The sequence below is a fragment of the Eschrichtius robustus genome, chromosome 8, assembly GCF_028021215.1.
Source record: "Eschrichtius robustus isolate mEscRob2 chromosome 8, mEscRob2.pri, whole genome shotgun sequence".
Classification (NCBI taxonomy): domain Eukaryota; kingdom Metazoa; phylum Chordata; class Mammalia; order Artiodactyla; family Eschrichtiidae; genus Eschrichtius; species Eschrichtius robustus.
Window position 1 is genome coordinate 73,530,187 of NC_090831.1, and position 20,513 is coordinate 73,550,699.

Here is a 20,513-nt window from a genome sequence, read left to right on the forward strand (position 1 = left end):
GAAACAAAGGAGCTTCTGTCCTTGTGGAGTTTGGGGCCTGGCCCGGTGGCACGTGGAAGTGTTCTGGTTCTCCAACCTGGGAGCTCTCCAATCCCGTCCTTTTGGGTTTTTCTGGAAGCTTTGTTACACAGGCATGACTGATTAAAGCACTGGCCCTTGTCATCGATTCAGCCTCCAGTCCCTCTCCCCTCCCTGGAAATCAGGGGGTGGGACTGAAAGTTTCAATCCTCTAGTCAAGGTTGGTTCCCCTGGCAGCCAGCGCCCATACTTAGGTGCTTTCCAAAAGTCCCCTCATTAACGTAAACTCAGGTGTGGCTAAAAGGGGTTTGTTATTAATGTCAAGACACCTTTATCACTCTTATCATTAGGGCATTTTAAGGGTTTTAGGAGATCTGTGCCAGAAGCAAGACAAAGACCAAATATATACAAGCACACACAGCCTGTCACCTCCTCTGGGGACTTCAGTCCTGATGGCTTTAGTGGCAGCACGCTCAAAAAGAATGTTCTGGGACAGGCAAGCATATTTTAACTTCTTGTTTAAAATTCTTACGTCTACTCTAAATATTCAGACCCTGTGCTAATTAACTGTTATTGAAGAATAAAAATACACCTGTTATTCAGCATAACAGAATGGTAGTGGTATTGGTCATTGAATGTGTTTTTAGAATTATGTTTTATAGGAATAACAACAACCCTTAAAGGAACCAAAATAAAAATCTTCTTACTGGAGAACAAAAGAGCAATCATTTATGAATGTGATTTTTTTTTTTTTACAACTTTATTAAGGTGTAATTGAAGACAACATACTCACTATTTAAAGTGTACAGTTTGATGGGTTTTAACATATATATATATATATATATATATATACACACACACACACACACACACACACATATATGCCATGAAACCATCACCACAATTAAAGTAGCAAACATTTCCATCCCTCCCATGTGTTTCCTACTGCCCCTTTGCAATCATCCCTCCCCCACTCCATCTGCAAGCAAACACCAATCTGCTTTCTGTCCCTGTAGATTATGGCAACCTGATATTTCTCAAATACATGTACAAAAATTTGCACTTAAGTAAAATTATAAATTTGAATTTTTTGTTTTTTTCTTTAGGATCAAAGATGTGAAATTCTTTATAATGTAATAAAAAATAAACTAGACTGTGATATGAACAAGTTCACTGATCTTGATCTGCAGTGTATAGCAAAAGAAACTGAAGGGTTTGTGGCTAGAGATTTTACAGTGCTTATGGATCGAGCCATACATTCTTGTCTCTCTCATCAGAGTATATCCACCAGGGAAGGTAAGTTTTACTGTTAAAACCAAAATTTGGACTCTTCTTTCCGTCGTGGAGAAGTGTAATTGTAGTAAGGTAAGAATTAAATATATTCCATTTTAGTATTCAAATAAACAGCTATTTGAGTAGAAAATTGGCATTTCCAGCTAAATTGATGGCATTTTTTTTAATTGAGTTAAGATTGGCTAAGTGAAATCAGACGGAGAAAGACAAATAACATATGATTTCACTCATATGTGGAACATAAAAAAAACAAAAAAATACATGAACAAAGCAAACTAAACATAAACACGTAGATAAAAAGAACAAAGTGGTGGTTACTAGAGTGGAAGGGGTAAGGGAGGGGAAAATGGGTAAGAGAGGTCAACTGTATGACGGCATGTTTTGAAAATTCATATACAAATAGGGCTACCAAAAGAAGTTTTGTTTATTTTTAAACAGAATTAGTTTTAACAACATTGGACTTGCGAAAGGCTCTCCGAGGATTTATTCCTGTGTCTCTGCGAAATGTCAACCTGCATAACCCTAGGGACCTGGGCTGGGATAAGATTGGCGGATTACACGAAGTTCGGCAGATACTTGTGGACACTATCCAGTTACCAGCCAAGGTACTTAAAAAACAACCAAACCAAGCACTACCGACTGCCAGAAGAACCACTGAATCATCCATCAGTTCTGGCTGTATATGTCGGCTTGCCCAGCTTCCATTTGGTCCAACAAGTATTTATTGTTACCAAATAAATGTCCAGTCCTATTTTTGGGACTCTAACAGATTTTTAAAGTATCTGATGTATTCCTTGCCCAGAAAGAAAGCTGAGGTGATATTTATAGTAAACACATTTTGATGTGAATTTCAGAGTTCTTGTGTTTTTCTTGAATCGCCCAGGTTGTACTAAAGCAAATGAACTGTCAGCTAGGGTTGAGCAGAAACAGATAGGAATAAACTGGGAGGTGGGAGAGTCATTTAGATCCACAGAGCTGATGGATTAAGCCAGATATCTAGACTCTGGGTGCCAGTCTAGAACGGCAGAGTTAGCAGGCAGCATAGACCAGGCAGACAGCAGGATAAAGGGGGCAGTTGTAGATTGTTCTTTAGAAGATCAAAAGTAGAATCTAGGAGGGTGGTGTGTTTGAATCAGAAACCTAAGAGAAAAGGATCTTTGCATGAGATCAGGGGCCCATCCAAAGAGATAAAGAAATGGGTAAGGATCTCAGTTACATGTAAGGACCTCAGTTACAGACAGTCCTGGGACCTGTCTGGTGGGGCCTGGGACATACTGAGTGCAGCCCAGGACTGGGGGTTAAAGCCTGTTTGGGAGAACAGGGACGTGGGAAGTACTTGCCTGCGGATCATGACCCCAAATGCTGGGTCTGGGCACCAAACATCAGTATCCAGATACATCCCCGGCCAGATACGTGAGGCCATCTGCGTAAGTGCTGACTTTGGGGCTTCTTTCAGATTAGAATGGAGGTTGAGATGAGGTTGAAATTTTGTCAACACGTGGGACTAAATAGGTGTACTTAATGGAGGAGACTAGGAGATTGCTGACAGTAGCCTGATGTTTGGCTCACCTGTTCAAAAAGTTTTCTTGCTGAGAAGCTGGTGATTTAGAAGATGATTTAGAAGCAGTCAGTTACTTGTTCAGCATTGAGACTCTTGGGAGATTTTACTGTCGATTATAATTACACATGCTTCTCTATTATTTATTTTCTTTCTTTGATTGAATATACATAGCTGTCATAACTTGCCACATGAACCATACAAGTGGAAGGCAGTATACTTGTTAAAAGATTGGGTTTTATTTTCTTCATGTAGTACTATTATAATGTTTGGGGGAAAAAAAATAACAGGAAAAAATGGAAAGAAGTTCTGATGCATTTATATGCTTTTTATGTGGAATGTATTCCATGGTCCAATTGGGAAAAATCTGTGGTAGTTCCTTTGAGTTCATTTATTATTCTGAGTAGGAATGTTTTTTCTATCATTGTACTGTCATAAAGATGGCCGTTGTTACCACCCAAGTACTTTTTTCTATACATTTATCTTTGGCCACTGCTTAGTCATTTGTTTTAGAGTTGAGCTCTTTGTCATATTTTTGTTTCTTTCAGTACCCAGAATTATTTGCAAACTTGCCCATACGACAAAGGACAGGAGTGCTGTTGTATGGTCCTCCTGGAACAGGAAAAACCTTACTAGCTGGAGTAATTGCACGAGAGAGTGGAATGAATTTTATTAGTGTCAAGGTATGTTTGGCATTTAGCTTTTTTCTCTTCTTTTTTTCTTTTTTTTTAATTGAGGGGAAATTTACATAATTAACTATTTTAAACTGTACAGTTCAGTGGCATTTAGTGCATTCACAATGCTGTGTAGCCAGCACCTCTCTCTAGTTGCAAAATTTTTTCAGCCCATTCTCCTTCCCCCAGCCCCTGGCAACCACTAATCTGCTTTCTGTCTCTATGGATTTGTCTGTTCTAGCTATTTCATATAAAAGAAATCATGCAATATGTCACCTTTTGTGTCTGGCTTCTTTCACTTAGCATGATGTTTTCAGGTTTCATCCAAGTTGTAGCATGCCTCAGTAGTTCAGTACTTTTTATGGCGGGATGATATTCAGTCTTTTTTAAGGTGGTGTGGATATGCCACAGTTTGTTTATCCATTCATCATTGGTGGACATTTGGGTTGTTCCCATTTTTTGGCTATTATGAATAACGCTGCTATAAACATTTGTGTATAAATTTCTATGTGGACATATGTTTTCATTTCTCTGGAATACATATATACCCAGGAGTGTAATTTCTGGGTCATATGGTAATTCTGTGTGTAAGTTTTTGAGGACCGCAGCATTTTACATTCCTACCAGCAGCATGCGAGTGAGTATACCTATTTCTCCATATCCTCGCCGACACCATTTATGTTTCTTGATAGCGGGTTAATCTCATATTTGGAAAACTAGTAGGAGCAGTGATCCATCTATTAGTTAAACTGTGTGGGAAATTGAATAATGAGGCATCTCTCTTTCGTAGGGCTTATTATGTTCTTGCTTAAGGCAGATCTTCATGCATTATAAAATAGAATTATGCCTAAATAATCAGATAAAAGAACAAACTTGAAGGGGGAAGAAAACCTAGAAGACTAGGGGCTGGAGACCACACTAAGGCAGGAAGCTGGGGTTTTTATTTGTTGGCTATATTTCACCCTTGCTGTGTCACACCAAGTTAAATTTTTTCAGATACAGGGTGAGTATGGTCATTAAAGGACATGCTAGCAGATCATTTCGGGTAATGCTTCACACTCAACCCCTGGTGTGTCATTATGGTCTGGGATGTGCTGTCTTAATTTGTACAGCTTCAGCACCCCAGCAATATTTGTTTGCCCAAGAGTGATTACATTTCAAGGCAAAGGAATCATGCAGATTTCCCCCCACCATCCGGAAGTAGAGCGTTTCTATGAAACATTACTGTGAACTGAAATGGTAGAAAACAAAGACGCAATTGGACACATCTTGCTAATGGATGAACAAAATAAATCGAGATAAAGCGCAGATGCTCCCAGACACAGTTCAAAACTATGACGGCTCAATGCTGAGATGCTGAGTGTAGTTCCCTAGGAAGAAGCTTGGTGGCGCCACTGTTGCTGCTGGGGTACGTTCTGCCTCTCCAGCGGCTCACAGCGGGGCAAACACTGAATGCTTTTCGCTTTTCACCCTTTTTCATAAACGTGAACATTTTCTTTGGATTTCTTTGTTAGTGAAATCAGTTACTAATGTAGGTCTTTCATAAAAGTGAAGTCGTGTAAAGCAAACTTCAAAAAGTGAGTGAAACCTGTAAACTTATTCAAAATTGATTTATAATCTGGAAGCTGGTTTATTAATTTGCAGTTGGGTTATGCCTACCCTCTTTTTATCACATGAGTTTTTCTGAGCTGGTTATGTGGGTATCCTGGCATTGATGGAGAGCTATAACTTTTAAATTTTCCTATCTTCTTTTTTTGGAATTTGGAATAACTATGACCATATTCTTCTTTTTTACTTGTCACCAGAATGTAGTTTCACTTTTTTTTTTTTTTTATCTAGATGGCTGAGTATTAGAAATTCTTTATTTTGGTCACATATCCTGATCAGTTTTTGGTCTTTTCAAGGTAATGATTTTTCATTGGAGATCACTTTAGGGCCTATTCAGTTTTTTAAAATATCCCAATTTAAGGAAGGACTGTCCTCATTATTGATATTGTTATATGTAGTAAAGTTTGTTTTGAAAGTTTTGTCAGTTGACTTTTAGGAAAAATGATATATTCTTCAACTTCTGAGCAAATAAATTGGTTTCAGTTACTGAAGATGCTAATTAAAGTAATTCATGTCTCATTACATATTTTTTGGAGTCTCCAAAGATTTGAGATAAATGGAACATTTTCCCTTTTTAAACCATTCATTACCTTACTAAACAAATAATTATTCAGTACTTATTATGTAGCAGGCACTGTTTTTGGCACTGGGGATTCAGTAATGAACAAAACTGCCTTTTCGGAGCTTATATTCTACTAGTGGAGGGAGACAATAAACAGACACATTCAGTGTATAATATACTGTCAGGTGGTGGTAGGTACTAGGTAGGAAAACAGTCAAGGGAAGGAGGTGTAAAGTAACTGGAGTGGGTCATAGATGGGTTTGTCAGGCAAGGCCTTTCTGAGGATGTGGCGTTTTGTCAGAGATCTAAATAAAATGAAGCAATGAGCCATGAGACTATCTGGGGACAAATGTTCTAAGCAAAGGAAACACCAAGTATAGAACTTGTGGTATGATATTTAGTCCAGCCACATTAATTTTTTAAATGTAGTTCAGAGAAATCCATTAATTATATTAAAGTTTTTCTACTATTGCATTTAGACTTAGTCATGAACAAAAATTATATTTTGTTTTTAGATAGTTTTGAATTAATTCTAATTTAATTTTATTTTACCTAATAGGGACCAGAGTTACTCAGCAAATATATTGGAGCAAGTGAACAAGCTGTACGGGATATTTTTATTAGGTTAGTTACCAGTGAATTTTTTTTTAAGTAACTGACTCTGTGGTTATTTATCAGTCAATGCTTTTTGGTCTTCACTTGTTTTTATGAAAAACTGATGTTTGAAACCTGTGATTTATATGGGTTATTAATAAACTGAAGAACAAAAATTCACTGTTTTACCAAATACCACTTAAATATAAAACATTTTTGATATTAAGTTTTGGAAATTATTTGGTTTTATATTTACAATAGAAATATTTCTGAAATGCTGAAAGTGGAATCATAAGTGGTTATTCAAGGATTCTCAAAGTATATGAAGCACATAATTACCCCAATTTATCTCTTTTATAAATTAAGATTCCATGTGGCCAATGTAATTAAAATAGAGTATAATTATTACTGCATTTATATAAAAATACATATGAATACAGAAGCTAATATTTCAGAGTAAAAAAATTATTTAAATGTGATGGGATTACAGGAAGCTTGTAAATGAAAGAGACTACTTTGTTCCATTCCACTAAAATTTTATTATAAAATATGCAATTAGGAGAATATATATAATGTACATATATATTTTAAAGGATAATAAAATGAACTCTTGTATTACTACCACCCAATTTAAGAAAAGAATATTACCAGAAAAGCCTATTACAGGTAAAGACAGTCAACCACATATTGACAAAAGGTTCAATTTACCAGAAATATATTACAATTATAAAATTATTTGTATCTAATACTGTAACTTCAAAATATTTAAGGCAAAAATTTTTAGAACTCCAAGGAGAAATTGACAGATCCACCTTCATAGTAGAAGATTTTAACACAGTTCTCAGTAATTAGTTAGTGAAAAAATAGTTGAAAAAATAGTAAAAATTTAGAAGATTTAAATAACATATTCAGCAAGGTTGATGTAAGCATATTTAGAACATGTACCCAACAATTGGAGAATACACATTCTTTTCAAGCACACCTGGAACATTTTTGAAAATTGGCCATATGTCAGGCCATACATAGCGATTGCAATGTTTCAAAGAAATAATATCACACAGACTCCATTTTCTGAAAACACAAGTTAAAATAATCAAAAAAAGGATAAGCCGCCCCATACATTTAGATATTTTTTAAAAACTAAATAAATCATAAGTGAAAGAAGAGATCTAATGGAAAATAATGAGCACTAATAAGGAAAATGCTGTTTATTAAAATTGTGAGATACTGCAAAACTTATTTCAAGGAAAATATATAGCTTTTAATTTTTAGAAAAGAAAAAGACTGAAAGTTAATCACTAGGTATCCATCTCATGAAATTAGAAAAATACAGATATAAATGAAAATAAATAAAGAGGGAAATAATAAAGAACAAAAATTAGTGAAATAGAAAACAATTCAGTAGAGAAGTTCACAAACCCAAATATGTTTTGTAAACCTGGTACAATTGATCTCCAGCAAGACTGATCAAGAAGAAAGCAAGCATGAATAAACAACATTAGGGATAAGGGGAAGGAGGGCAAGACTAAAGATATACCAGAAATGTAAAAGATAATAAGGGAATATTGTGAAATAATATTATAAACTTTATGCCAGTATATTTGAAACTTGGGTAACATAGACAAAATATATTTGACCAAAGTCAAGCAAAGAAGAAACAAAATCTGAATAGTCTTGTTAAGGTGGGAAAAAAATGGGTCGCTAGTTAAAAATCCTTGCATAAATCAAACATCAGATCTAGTTGGTTTTTTAAGAGAGTTTTGCCAAACATTCAAGGCACAGGTAATCCAGTGTGTTGTTGGCCCCAGATTTATCTTACTTGCCATGTATTTACTAAGATATTTGTTGGTTTTTTTCCGTCACCATGACAGATATTTTGTATTAGGGGCGATTCTTTAGACATCTAGTCCATCCTTTGACCCCAGAGATGGAACTTATGTTACCTTCTTTTTAATTAAAACAAAATTAATTAATAAACTAATAAAACTATATGTCAAAGTTCAAGTTAGAAAAAAATGTAATATATATAACTAAAATATATTTTATAGAGAGGCTTACAAAATAAAAATACTAAGCTCGCCAAAATGTAATGGACAAAAGACATGAAGAGACATTGCACAAAAGAAGTGCAGGTGGCCAATAAGCATATTAAAAAGAGTTTACTTGTAATAATAATCAAAGAAGCATTTCACTCATTGAGTAAGACTGGTTTTTGTTTTAGTCTCTGTCCAGAAGGCATGTGTCTTCCCTGACCTCTCTAAGACCCGGTTTACTGAAAACAAGGATAATTACATATGCCTTGCCTTCCTTAAGGGTTTGTTGTGAAGAATTAAATAAATAAATATATATATGTGTGTATGTGTATACAGATATAGATATATATATGAAATTACTTTGCAAACTCTGAAGCCCTATTCAGATAGGAAATACTGTTTGTTTCCCCAGAGCGCAGGCTGCAAAGCCCTGCATCCTTTTCTTTGATGAATTTGAATCTATTGCACCTCGACGAGGCCACGATAATACAGGAGTTACAGATCGTGTAGTTAACCAGTTGCTGACTCAGTTGGATGGAGTAGAAGGCTTACAGGGTAATAATTGTAAATACAGAAATATCTTCTTCTAACAAAATTTCACCAGGATTTAGTAAAGGATTTTTATTTCCACCCCCCCCCCAGGTGTTTATGTATTGGCTGCCACTAGTCGCCCTGACTTGATTGACCCTGCCCTGCTCAGGCCTGGCCGACTAGATAAATGTGTATACTGTCCTCCTCCTGATCAGGTGACAATTTCATATTTTGAGTCCAAAATCCAACAAATGCTATGCTCTTTCCTTGTGAACTTTACTTCTGCCAGGTAATAGAAGTTGTCCTTAGAAGACCAGCTTTCGATAAAGGCCTTAGTCACTGCTTTCTTACAGCATGAAAAGATTCTGAATTAGATGCAAAGCCTTTTTTTGGCCCAGCCATTCCATGCAAGTCTGAAAACTTTATACTCTTTCAGTGTTGGCCAATTGGAAAAACAAGAAGGAAAACAAGTATTGCATGTCCATGTTCCCTGTGTTCAAAGATCACACACCTCAAAAGACTAATACTGAATCAAGCATAGGACTAGGAAGCATCTATGCATGTTACATAGAGATATGACTTTTTCCTAGTCCTATGTCGATGGAGCTCTTGTTCCCAAATTTAGAAATGAATGACTGAGTAAAAGAAGAAATAGACAAATGAATAGTCAAAGGTATAAAATATCTATATATCACATGTAGCAGTTATTTTAATTTTCCTTTCAAAACACTTTCTTGACTCATTTGCCCAAATCTAGAAAATAAGCACTGTCTGAATAAGAAATGATTTACACTGAATAGTTAAGAATGTTGATTTTCATTCATTTTCCTCCCTGTGTTCCTTCTGTTAGGGAAAAAGTTCCAAGGAAGATAGATGTAGCCTAGTGGTACATTACTCAACTTATTTGTAAAGCTTATATGAAGTGAATTTATAAGAAAAATCCTAAGATACACAGTTTAAAATAACATATTCAATTTTATTTGTTAAATCAATTAGTTTTTCTCCCTTCAGGTGTCACGTCTTGAAATTTTAAACGTTCTCAGTGACTCTCTACCTCTGGCAGATGATGTGGACCTTCAGAACGTGGCATCAGTAACCAACTCCTTTACGGGAGCTGATCTGAAAGCTTTACTTTACAATGCCCAGTTAGAGGCCTTACATGGAAGGCTGCTGTCCTGTGGGCTGCAGGTGAGTTATATGAGGAGATCGTTACTATGGTGTCTTATGAGCGATACGAGCAGTTCAGTGTCAAAATTTCAACCTTAAAAAAAATTCCTACTTTTTAACAACTTTAGTTAACTGTATAGAAATTTACCTTTAGTCGAGTGTACCATAATTGGAATGTTGGCTTTGCAGAGAATTTGTAATTATATGAAGAGTTTGGTGTCTGTTTCTTTAACATTACCTTGCTATTGGCAAAATATGTTGGTGTGTGGAAGGATATTCTTTGAATTGAGATAAGAATTATATTGAGATTTTAAATTCGTTTTTTACTTTTAAAAAAGATCATCAGATAGTTATTTTGAAACTCAGATTGTCCCAGATATGGCCAGTAGGAGCCCCTTTTGGATGGCTTCTGTGTCCTTTTGATATGTCCTCATCATCCTTTGATCACTTACTTACTTCCCTATACAACAAGATGTTCTAGGTTTATCTTATACTCTCTGTACTCCAGCCCTAGAATGAGTTTTTTTCTCTAAGTATAATATTTTAATTTTGGCAGAAAATAACTTGATCTCTGCCACATTATGGACTTTACCATATATTTTCTGGGAAGGCTTTTCAACTGTATACTCCCCTCTCCTACATTTTGTTGGAGATTCTTTCAGGGACTAAATTTAGATACTACCAAGTTTTTGCTATTTATTTTGGCAAGCCATTGAAGTTTTTATTCTGCTAATGAAAGGGGAAAAAAGGTGTTTACAAGTAAACTACTCTCTGATGATGAATCAACCATGTTATAGAGTGCTTTATCATTTCAGAGTAGAAAAATATGAATTGAAAGAGACATGAAAGTAAAATCGATGTCTGAGTCCTAGCTTTGTTAGTTTTGGGGGAGATGGTTGGCAAGTTATATACAGATTCCGTTTGGTCTTTCCTTATTTTAATAGTTAAAATTTTGTGATGTGACTCAGAACCATTAGAGAATCTATAAAGAGCTTTTGTAAAAAAAATGCCTCAAGTTTCCTTGTACTGGTCTGTTAGAATGCTGTCTCTATGTGGTTTATTTTTGAATTGTGGATTATTTAGAGCTTTACAACTGGTTGTCCTTTTGTGTGTTTTAGGATGGAGGTTCCAGCTCTGATAGTGACCTGAGTCTGTCTTCAATGGTTTTTCTTAACCACAGCAGTGGCTCTGATGATTCAGCTGGAGATGGAGAATGTGGCTTAGAGCAGTCCCTTGTTTCTCTAGAGATGTCTGAGGTGCTTCCAGATGAATCAAAATTCAATATGTACCGGCTCTACTTTGGAAGCTCTTATGAATCAGAACTTGGAAACGGAACCTCTTCTGATTTGGTACCTTGTGCAGTCACTGTACAATTCTGAAATAGACAGCTGTATGTTGGTGTAATTTATGTCCTAACTAGCCCCACATGCTCTTTCTGGTTGGTTTGTCCTTCAGCAAAACAGTCTTTTCTTACACTAATCATTTTCATTCCATGTTAAGACAGAGCTGGCAGTAAGGGGAGCCGAAGTAGCCAGTGGTTGTGATTACCCTTTGGTTTCTTTCAGGTTTTTCTCCCTTCAGTAGTGGCTTTAAAACATCTTTAGTAGCAGATTCATTTTGTATTAAACTTAAATTCTATTATTGTAGAACAGTTGAGGATAATGAGAAATTTGGTACAATAACGTCAAAAATTCTAACAACCAAATGTTATCTATTGGTAATACTTCTGGTGGAAAAATATAAGCACAGTGAAAAAGTTATTAGTAGTAGTAGTGTTTCAACAAGGAAAATGTTTAGATTAAATTTGGGCAATATCATTGTTTTTCTAAATTAAAATAGCATTTGACACATATCTCAAAAAATTAACAGTGGTTCACTGTTGCTTTATTGGTTAACATAACATTTTTACAAATATTTAGTAATTTTGGGATAAATTTCCTTTATTAGATTTTAAAAAATATAAACATAACCCATTTTTATTCTCAATAATAGTAAGCTGTTTTAATTCTAGTCTTTGTTTTCTGTTTCTTAACTTAAATGTAGAAATGTCCCAGAACCTTAGTTTAGTATATACCCTATCATTAGGGCATTTGTGGTGGATTTAATAACAAAGCATTATAAAAACCTTGTATGATGGCAGTTTTCACTCTGTGGTGGTTCAACAACATAGGTATAGATGAACCTTTATAGAATATGAACGTATTTTAAACTTGCTTAATTTCAGTTACGTAAAATGTAAGCTTACCCATGTTAAAGTTTTTTTGCTTAAAGTTCATAATTCTATCTTTGATAAATACATAATTTTTTTCTCCTTTGCTCTTTTTCCCTCCCTTCCTCTCTCCCCTTCTCCCTTCCTTCTCTATTATGCTGAACAACGCAGAGCTCACAATGCCTGTCAGCACCAAGCTCCATGACTCGGGATTTTCCTGGAGTTCCTGGGAAAGATCAGTCTTCACAACCCCCAGTCTTCAGAACAGCCTCACAAGAGGGTTATCAAGAGCTCACACAGGAACAAAGAGATCAACTGAGGGCAGATATCAGTATTATCAAAGGCAGATACCAAAGCCACATTGGAGTATGGCTTTTTCCTCTTCATTATAATTGTAAAACTTTTTAAAAATTGTTTTTCCTTTTTGATATGTATTTTTTTGATTGGTAAATGAGCTCTGTAAACAAGGAACTGAAACACATCGATCAGTAGTCAAATGATTATGTGCTAACAATTTTTAGTAATCTTATGAGAAAGGGAATGTATAGTCTAAGAAAACTGGCAAAAAGAAATAACACTTGGACTTCCTTTTTCATCACATCTCTAAGTTAACTTTTTGTCTTTTTTTTTTATTTAAGGAGGATGATGCCCTTAACCAGCCAGGCCCCATCAGAACCAGTCTGGCTATTAGTCAGTCACATTTAATGACTGCGCTCAGTCACACAAGGCCATCCATCAGTGAAGATGACTGGAAGAACTTTGCTGAGCTGTAAGTAAAAGATTCTGATTCAGAAGTATAGCTATTATTACAGGTGACAGTTATTCGAACTTTTAAAATTCTTTTAAAATCACAAATAATATTTTGAATATTTAAAAGCAATTCAAAACATTTGCTTAGTAGCCATGCGTTTAAATACCCAAAAACTTGAGGAATATAAAAGTCAAAATGAATTTTCATTATAAATAATTCAAATATAATCAAATGAATTGGTTAATGACTTGGTTTAATTTTAAAAGCATCAAAGAAAAAAAAAGGAAAATCAAAAGCCCAAAATGATTCCACTATACAGTTTCCAAAAATTATGAAAATACAACTGTTGTTTTGTTTTCAAAATAATTTATATTTTATTAATCTCATTAATATTTAAAGAACATTTAAATACATTCACATTTATTCACTTGTAGACCATGTTTAATATACATTTGAATTTATAGGCTTGCAGTTGTCTCACTAGTAACTTTGGAGTCTGAGACCCATAGACTGGGAACAATTCTAGGTCAATGATTCAACTTAATTCAAGAAATGACTACAGTTAACAATACTGTAGTATATATTTGCAAGTTACTAAGAGAATAGATCTTAAAAATTCTTTTCACAAGAAAAAAAAATGTAACTGAGGTGATGATGGATGATATCTATACTTATTGTGGTAATTCTTTCACAATATATACATCTATCAAATCACTATGTTGTACACCTAAAACTAATACAACCTTATATGTCAATTATATCTCAATTTAAAGAAAGTTAAAAATGGGAAGAAAAAGAAATGTATTCCTGGTCTTTAGAAGTTACAACTTTCTTGTTGAATTTTGCTACACTCTGGGGTATGCATGCACATACGTGTACATGCATGTGTACATTGAAAGGGTAGAAAAATTTTCCCTTCCCTTCTGGGTTCTTTGGTTGGTCTAATAATTAAATTGACATAAGATGGATTAACAGGAGAAAAACTAATTTTGTACATTCAGGATCTGCATAAAAATAGTAGACTAAAAGTCAGTCAGGCAGTTGAGGCTTATATACTGTCCTGAGCTAAGGACAGAGATAAGGGCCTGGACTTCAAAGGGGAGGAGGGCAATTCACAGGAAAATGGGAAGAACAGGTGTTTGGTAATCAGACGTTTGTCCTGTCATGCAGATAAGTCTTTTGAGATTAAAATAGTTATCTCTGTTAATAGCTCTTTCTGGTGCAGGTCCCGTATCTAAATTCTTTTAGGCAGTTAAGGGAGAGGTAAAAAGCTTTTCTCAAGTCTGCTGGGTCTTGATTCCCTTTAAGTCAAAATAATCCACATGGCAGTTTGGGGTGGAAACTAGAATAATTCAGGATCCAGTCTAATTTACAGGTAGAAATCCAAACGTCAAAGACAATTAACAGCACTAGAATCTGATATCCACAAAGGTGTATTACTGAAACATGATTTCTCTCTCTACAATGACCCCCATTTCTAACAAAGATAACCACAGTAAGACTAAACTATTTTCAAATTAAGTCTAGTTGCACTAAACTTGGCCTGATTATTTACATAAGTTCGACAAGAATAGTAATTGACCATATAGATGCTTTTAAATCTCCTTTCCTGGAAATTTTCATAAGGAATCTCAGATTGACCTTTTAAAAGCCTCTTGAGACTAGGAAGCCAAGCCAAGGACTTACCATCAGATTTCGCTTGCAATAGCTATGTACTGTTGACCCTTGAACAACATGGACTTGAACTGCGTGGGTCCACTTACACACAGATTTTCAATAAACATGTACTGCAGTACTACACAATCCATGGCTGGTTGAATCTGTAGATGCAGAACTGTGGGTACCGAGGGCTGACTGTAAGTATGCAGATTTTTGACTGTGTGTTAGAGGGTAGAGGGGTGGGGTTGGCACCCCTAACCCCTGTGTTGTTGAAGGGTCAACTGTATTTGGGTTAACTTCTCTTTTAGAGGTCCCCAAAATAGCCTGAAGTCCTTGTACTTGCTGGGAAATGACCTTCCTTACTCACCTGGTAAGGTTACTGGGAACTCTGTAAGCAAGGTACCAGGCTGGTTTTCCAAGGAGGTTTATTGGCTCCATAAAATCAACCTTAGTTCCTTAAAACTGTCTAGTTTGTTTTTGTGTTCTATGCATTCTCAAATACGACATTCCAGTCAAAGCCTTGATGATATAACCAATGTTTCCAATTGTGTCTGTCCTGTTACGAGGAGAAAGGATTCTTATTGAACTTATGGAAATAACTGTATCCATGAAAATAAGAATGCTTACTAAGAGTTTCTGAATTCTGGAGGGATCAGGTAGGAGAAAAACACGTTTCATCTTTGTTCACAAAGGTATATTTTACCAAATTACTGATAGCTTAAGAGAAAAGAAAAAGGTTTCCTTAAATCTGGACAAACAAAACATAAGAGAACAATGTTTCAAACAAAGTCATAAAAATTATAATGATCCTCAATAGTTCATTCAGTCCCATGTAGTTAATTTTTATGGATCTTTTGTTAGCAGTTTTATGAAGCCATCAGTTTCCCCATTAGAGCTCTGCAAATTCTTACTTAATTCAGTGGTATAAATTGAAAATTATCAGAAACCTGTTCTTGTTAGAGTCCTTTCCATGAGTGTCACTGAAGATGAAGCACTTTTGCAGGAACACTTTTACAATAACTGTAAATGACAAAAGACTTAAAAATGGCCATGGTTAAAGATCTGATGAAACTTCATTATAATGCATTTGATAAGGAAATTTGGTTATTTCTATGACACAATATTTTAAGACAACTGGAATTATGGTTGATAATATTACATATCAGATACTTAGGAATTTTATAAAGTTTCTATAAGACATATTAATAACATATCCATATAAATATAACTTTTAGTATCATTTCAGTGTTTCCCATGTAATTTAATATATCAAGTAATCCTAATTTATATCTCTCTTTTTATAAGGGGAGAGAGAGAACAAATCTTTTGAGATGTTCCAGGGACCCTCTGGAAAATCCCAGAGTTAAAGGTCAAAAAGCCTTATTTAGAATTTGATTTTGGAGAGGTTTGTCAAAAATATTTGGTTTTAAAACATCATACTATCATAGATCCACTGTTAAACAATACTATTCACTTAACCAAAGTGACAATTAAAGACTTTGAAGGCAAATACAGAAAGTTACATAGTTGTAAAAAAAACAAACAACAAAAAACATCTTAGAGAAAAGCATTTTCTTAAGCAATCAGACATGAGGCATAGGAAATTATTTTTGTTTTCTAGGCAGACTACTTAAAAAGTAAAGAAAAACCTTTCACAGTCTTATCAATAGCAGACCAATAGTCCAAAAAAATTTTGTCTTGAAAGGGAAGAAAAGTTTTAATATCAGTAGTGTACTTATATAAAACTAAAACTTATTTTTAGAACACTTATAATAAATTCATTCCATTTTAGCCAGCTTGACAAAGTAAAAGTCTCTCTCTCCAACTTTCCATACCCATTTAGTTTGTCCTTTATTCTCTTTCCCATTCTGAAACAGAGTTGCATACAGTTGTTTTCCTTATTATTTCTCAGTTTTAATTATATAAATTAGAATTCTTAACACTTAAACCTTAATTTCTAGTGATTGTGAACTGTTACACCAGCATTCTGTAGACTGGCAAATTAATGCATACATTTCATAATTTCTAAAAGAATACACTTTAACAGTACAATTCTTCAGTGTAGAATAGGACACATTTATTTCTACATCTAAGTATATTTAGTTCCTATGTAGTAAGAAGCCAAAAGTAAATAAATGTTCAATGATTAATGTTTCAGTATTTTATTTAGAAATGATCAAGATATCCAAAGAAATTTCATCACTTGCCAAAACTCTAAGGGTATAAGTTACCAAAGAGATTCTGGAAACTATTTAAGTAGACATATCATAAAACTTAATTATTGTTGAGAAGTTCACTTAAGAACTAGTTAAGTTTTAAACAATCATATTTAGATTACTTATGAAAATTTCATGAAACATTAAAACAGCCACCATGGCAAATTTTGTAACAGATATATACTTAAACTAGCTTTTATTTACTGAAAATTATCCCAGATCACGTAAACTTGAGAAGAATTTGGATTGTTTTGTATTATGTTTCTGAGAGTTTAGAAATATTAAATTTGATGAGTGCTTTTTTCTTTAACCCAATTAAATAGATCTTTTTACAAATTAATTTTGGCAATATTCATCCAGACGTAGAAAAGTATCACATATACATAACATATCCATAGACGTAACATAAACACACAGAGACAAACAGACCCTGTAGCTTCCATCCCAAAATTTTAGCAATGGAAGTTTTTATAGCAGTCTGTTTTTTAAAAGCCTCTTCCCCTAACTCCTTTTCTATCCCAGTCTCAGGTGATTATAGGCAGTATCTTAGCTATCTCCTGGGTGTTTACATTTCAAAGACATAAGATTTACATCTTCAAGGGACAGAGGAAGAATGCAAGTTTTCTCGTAGGAGTTTTTTTTTTCAAGTATAGTTGATTTACAATATTATATTAGCTTTAGGTGTACAACATAGTGATTCAATATTTATAGATTATACTCCATTTAAAATTGCAAAATAATGGCTGTATTTCCCTGTGCTGTACAATCTATCCTTGTTGCTTATTTTATACATAGTAGTTTGTACCTCTTAATCCCCAGCTCCTGCCTTGCTCCTCCCTCCTTCCCTCTATTGACTGGTAACCACTAGTTTGTTCTCTATATCTGTGAGTCCATTTCTGTTTTGTTTCGTACATTCGTTTTATTTTTTAGATTCCAAAATAAGTGATAACAGAGTATTTGTCTTTTCTGACTTATTTCACTGAGCATAGTATTCTATAGGTCCATCTATGTTGTGGCAAATGGCAGTATTTCATTCTTCTTTAAGGGCTGAGTAGTATTCCACTGTGTATACATACTACATCTTCTTAAGCCAGTTGTTCATTGATGGACATTTAATGTTGCTTCCATACCTTGGCAATTCTAAATAATGCTGCTTTGAACATTAGGATGCATGTATCTTTTTGAATTACTATTTGTTTTCCTTGGATATACACCCAGGAGTAGAATTGCTGGACCATAATGTAGTTCTATAATTTTAGTTTTTTGAGGCACCTCCATATTGTTGTTGTTTTTTTTAGAAAATCTTTATTGGAGTATAATTGCTTTACAATGGTGTGTTAGTTTCTGCTGTATAACAAAGTGAATCAGCTATACATATACATATATCCCCACATCTCCTCCCTCTTGTGTTTCCCTCCCTCCCTCCCTATCCGACCCCTCTAGGTGGACATAAAGCACCAAGCTGATCTCCCTGTGCTATGTGGCTGCTTCCCACTAGCTATCTATTTTACATTTGGTAGTGTATATATGTCCATGCCACTCTCTCACTTCGTCCCAGCTTACCCTTCCCCCTCCCCATGTCCTCAAGTCCATTCTCTACGTCTGTGTCTTTATTCCTGTCCTGCCCCTAGGTTCATCAGAACCTTTTTTTTTTTTTTTTTAGATTCCATGTATATGTGTTAGCATATGGTATTTGTTTTTCTCTTTCTGACTTACTTCACTCTGTATGACAGACTCTAGGTCCATCCACCTCACTACAAATAACTAAATTTCATTTATTTTTATGGCTGAGTAATATTCCATTGTATATATGTGCCACATCTTCTTTATCCATTCAACTGTTGATGGACATTTAGGTTGCTTCCATGTCCTGGCTATTGTAAATAGAGCTGCAATGAACATTGTGGTACATGACTCTTTTAGAATTATGGTTTTCTCAGGGTATATGCCCAGTAGTGGGATTGCTGGGTTGCATACTGTTTTCTATAGTGGTTGCACAAATGTTCATTTATACCAATACTGTAGGACAGTCCCCTTTTCTCCACATCCTTGCCATTATTTGTTATTTATAATCTTTTTGATGATAGCCATTCTGACAGGTGTGAGGTGATATCTCACTGTGGTTTTGATTTGCATTTCTCTGATAATTAGAGATGTTGATCATCTTTTCATGTGTCTGTTGGCCATCTGTATGTCTTTGGAAAAATGTCTATTCAGATCCTCTGCCCATTTTTTTACTCAGGTTGTTTTTTTGATATTGACTTGTATGAACACTTTATATATTTTGGATATTAACCCCTGATTGGTCATATCATTTGCAAATATTTTCTCCCATTCAGTAGGTTCTCTTTGTTTTGCTGATTGTTTCCTTTTCCTAGGAGTTTTTTTTGTTTTTGTTTTTTAAAAACATTTATTTATTTATTTAGTTATTTTTGGCTGTGTTGGGTCTTCGTTTCCGTGCAAGGGCTTTCTCTAGTTGCGGCGAGTGGGGGCCTCTCTTGTTGCAGAGCACAGGCTCCAGACGCACAGGCTCAGTAGCTGTGGCTCAGGGGCCTAGTTGCTCCGCGGCATGTGGGATCTTCCCAGACCAGGGCTCGAACCCATGTCCCCTGCATTGGCAGGCAGATTCTCAACCACTGCACCACCAGGGAAGCCCCTTTCTAGGAGTTTTAAGGTATATTTCTTTATTATCAGAAGTCTAGGGTAACTACTATTTAAAATTTCCTATCTGTCTTTTTAGAACAGTTCTCTTCTAACATCCTGATCTTTTACAGTATCTGCAAGCATTTTGAGATGAATAGGGGAGGTTTGAGGGTTGGTAAAGTGAGGTGAACCTTTGACTTGTTTCTAGAGCCACAGTTCTGGTTTTGCAGACTCTAATTTGTAAAATAAGGACAGTCTGTTTTATTTCCTCAAAGAACTGGGTTGCAGCCTGAATGCAAGCAAGGGGCTGACCCACCCATACAACTACATGAGGATTTTTAATTATGATGGAAATCAAAAGATTACTACGAGAGCCTACAACATGCTGCCTACAAGAGACCTACTTTAGGGCAAAGGACACACATGGATTGAAAGTAAGGGGATGGAGGAGGATTAGCTCAAGATAGTGAAGTAGAAGGATGTGAGCTCACCCCCTTCCTACGAAAACACCAAAATTCACAACCAACTGGTGAACAACCATTGACCAAAAAACGCTGGAACTTACCGAAAAAGATACCCTACATCCAGAGACAAAGAAGAAGCCACAGTGAGATGGTAGGAAGGGTGCAATTGCAATAAAATCAAATCCCATACCTGGTGGGTGGGTGACCCACAAACTGGAAAACAGTTATTCCAAGAAGTTATCTCACAGGAGTGAATGTTCTGAGCCCCGTGTCAGGCTTCCCCCAGCGTGGGGGTCTGGCAACAGGAGGAGGAGCCCCAGAGAATCTGGGTTTGAAGGCCAGCAGGCTTTGATCACAGGATTTCCACAGGACTGGGGGAAACAGAAACTCCACTCTTGAAGGGCACACACAGTCTCGTGTGCACCAGGACTCAGGAAGAAAAGTAGTGACCTGATAAGAGACTGGGCCAGACCTACCTGCCAGTATTGGAGGATCTCCTGCAGAGGTGGGGGGCAGCTGTGGCTCACTGAGGG

The 20,513-nt window shown here is 35.5% G+C and overlaps 1 protein-coding gene across 3 annotated transcripts in view; it reads left to right on the plus strand.

Moving 5' to 3' along the window:
• PEX1 (peroxisomal biogenesis factor 1) overlaps positions 1-20,513 on the plus strand; it is a 70,789-nt gene that overhangs the window by 36,261 nt on the left and 14,015 nt on the right. The window contains exons 14-23 of one of the 3 annotated variants that reach the window (XM_068550676.1): positions 1,125-1,314; positions 1,750-1,916; positions 3,418-3,552; positions 6,273-6,337; positions 8,753-8,895; positions 8,983-9,086; positions 9,883-10,059; positions 11,157-11,387; positions 12,419-12,613; positions 12,886-13,016. In XM_068550676.1, coding sequence (XP_068406777.1) covers positions 1,125-1,314; positions 1,750-1,916; positions 3,418-3,552; positions 6,273-6,337; positions 8,753-8,895; positions 8,983-9,086; positions 9,883-10,059; positions 11,157-11,387; positions 12,419-12,613; positions 12,886-13,016 — 1,538 coding nt within the window. Of the gene's footprint in view, positions 1-1,124; positions 1,315-1,749; positions 1,917-3,417; positions 3,553-6,272; positions 6,338-8,752; positions 8,896-8,982; positions 9,087-9,882; positions 10,060-11,156; positions 11,429-12,418; positions 12,614-12,885; positions 13,017-20,513 lie in introns of those variants that run through there. The other 2 variants (XM_068550677.1, XR_011074848.1) reach the window with 2 other exon arrangements.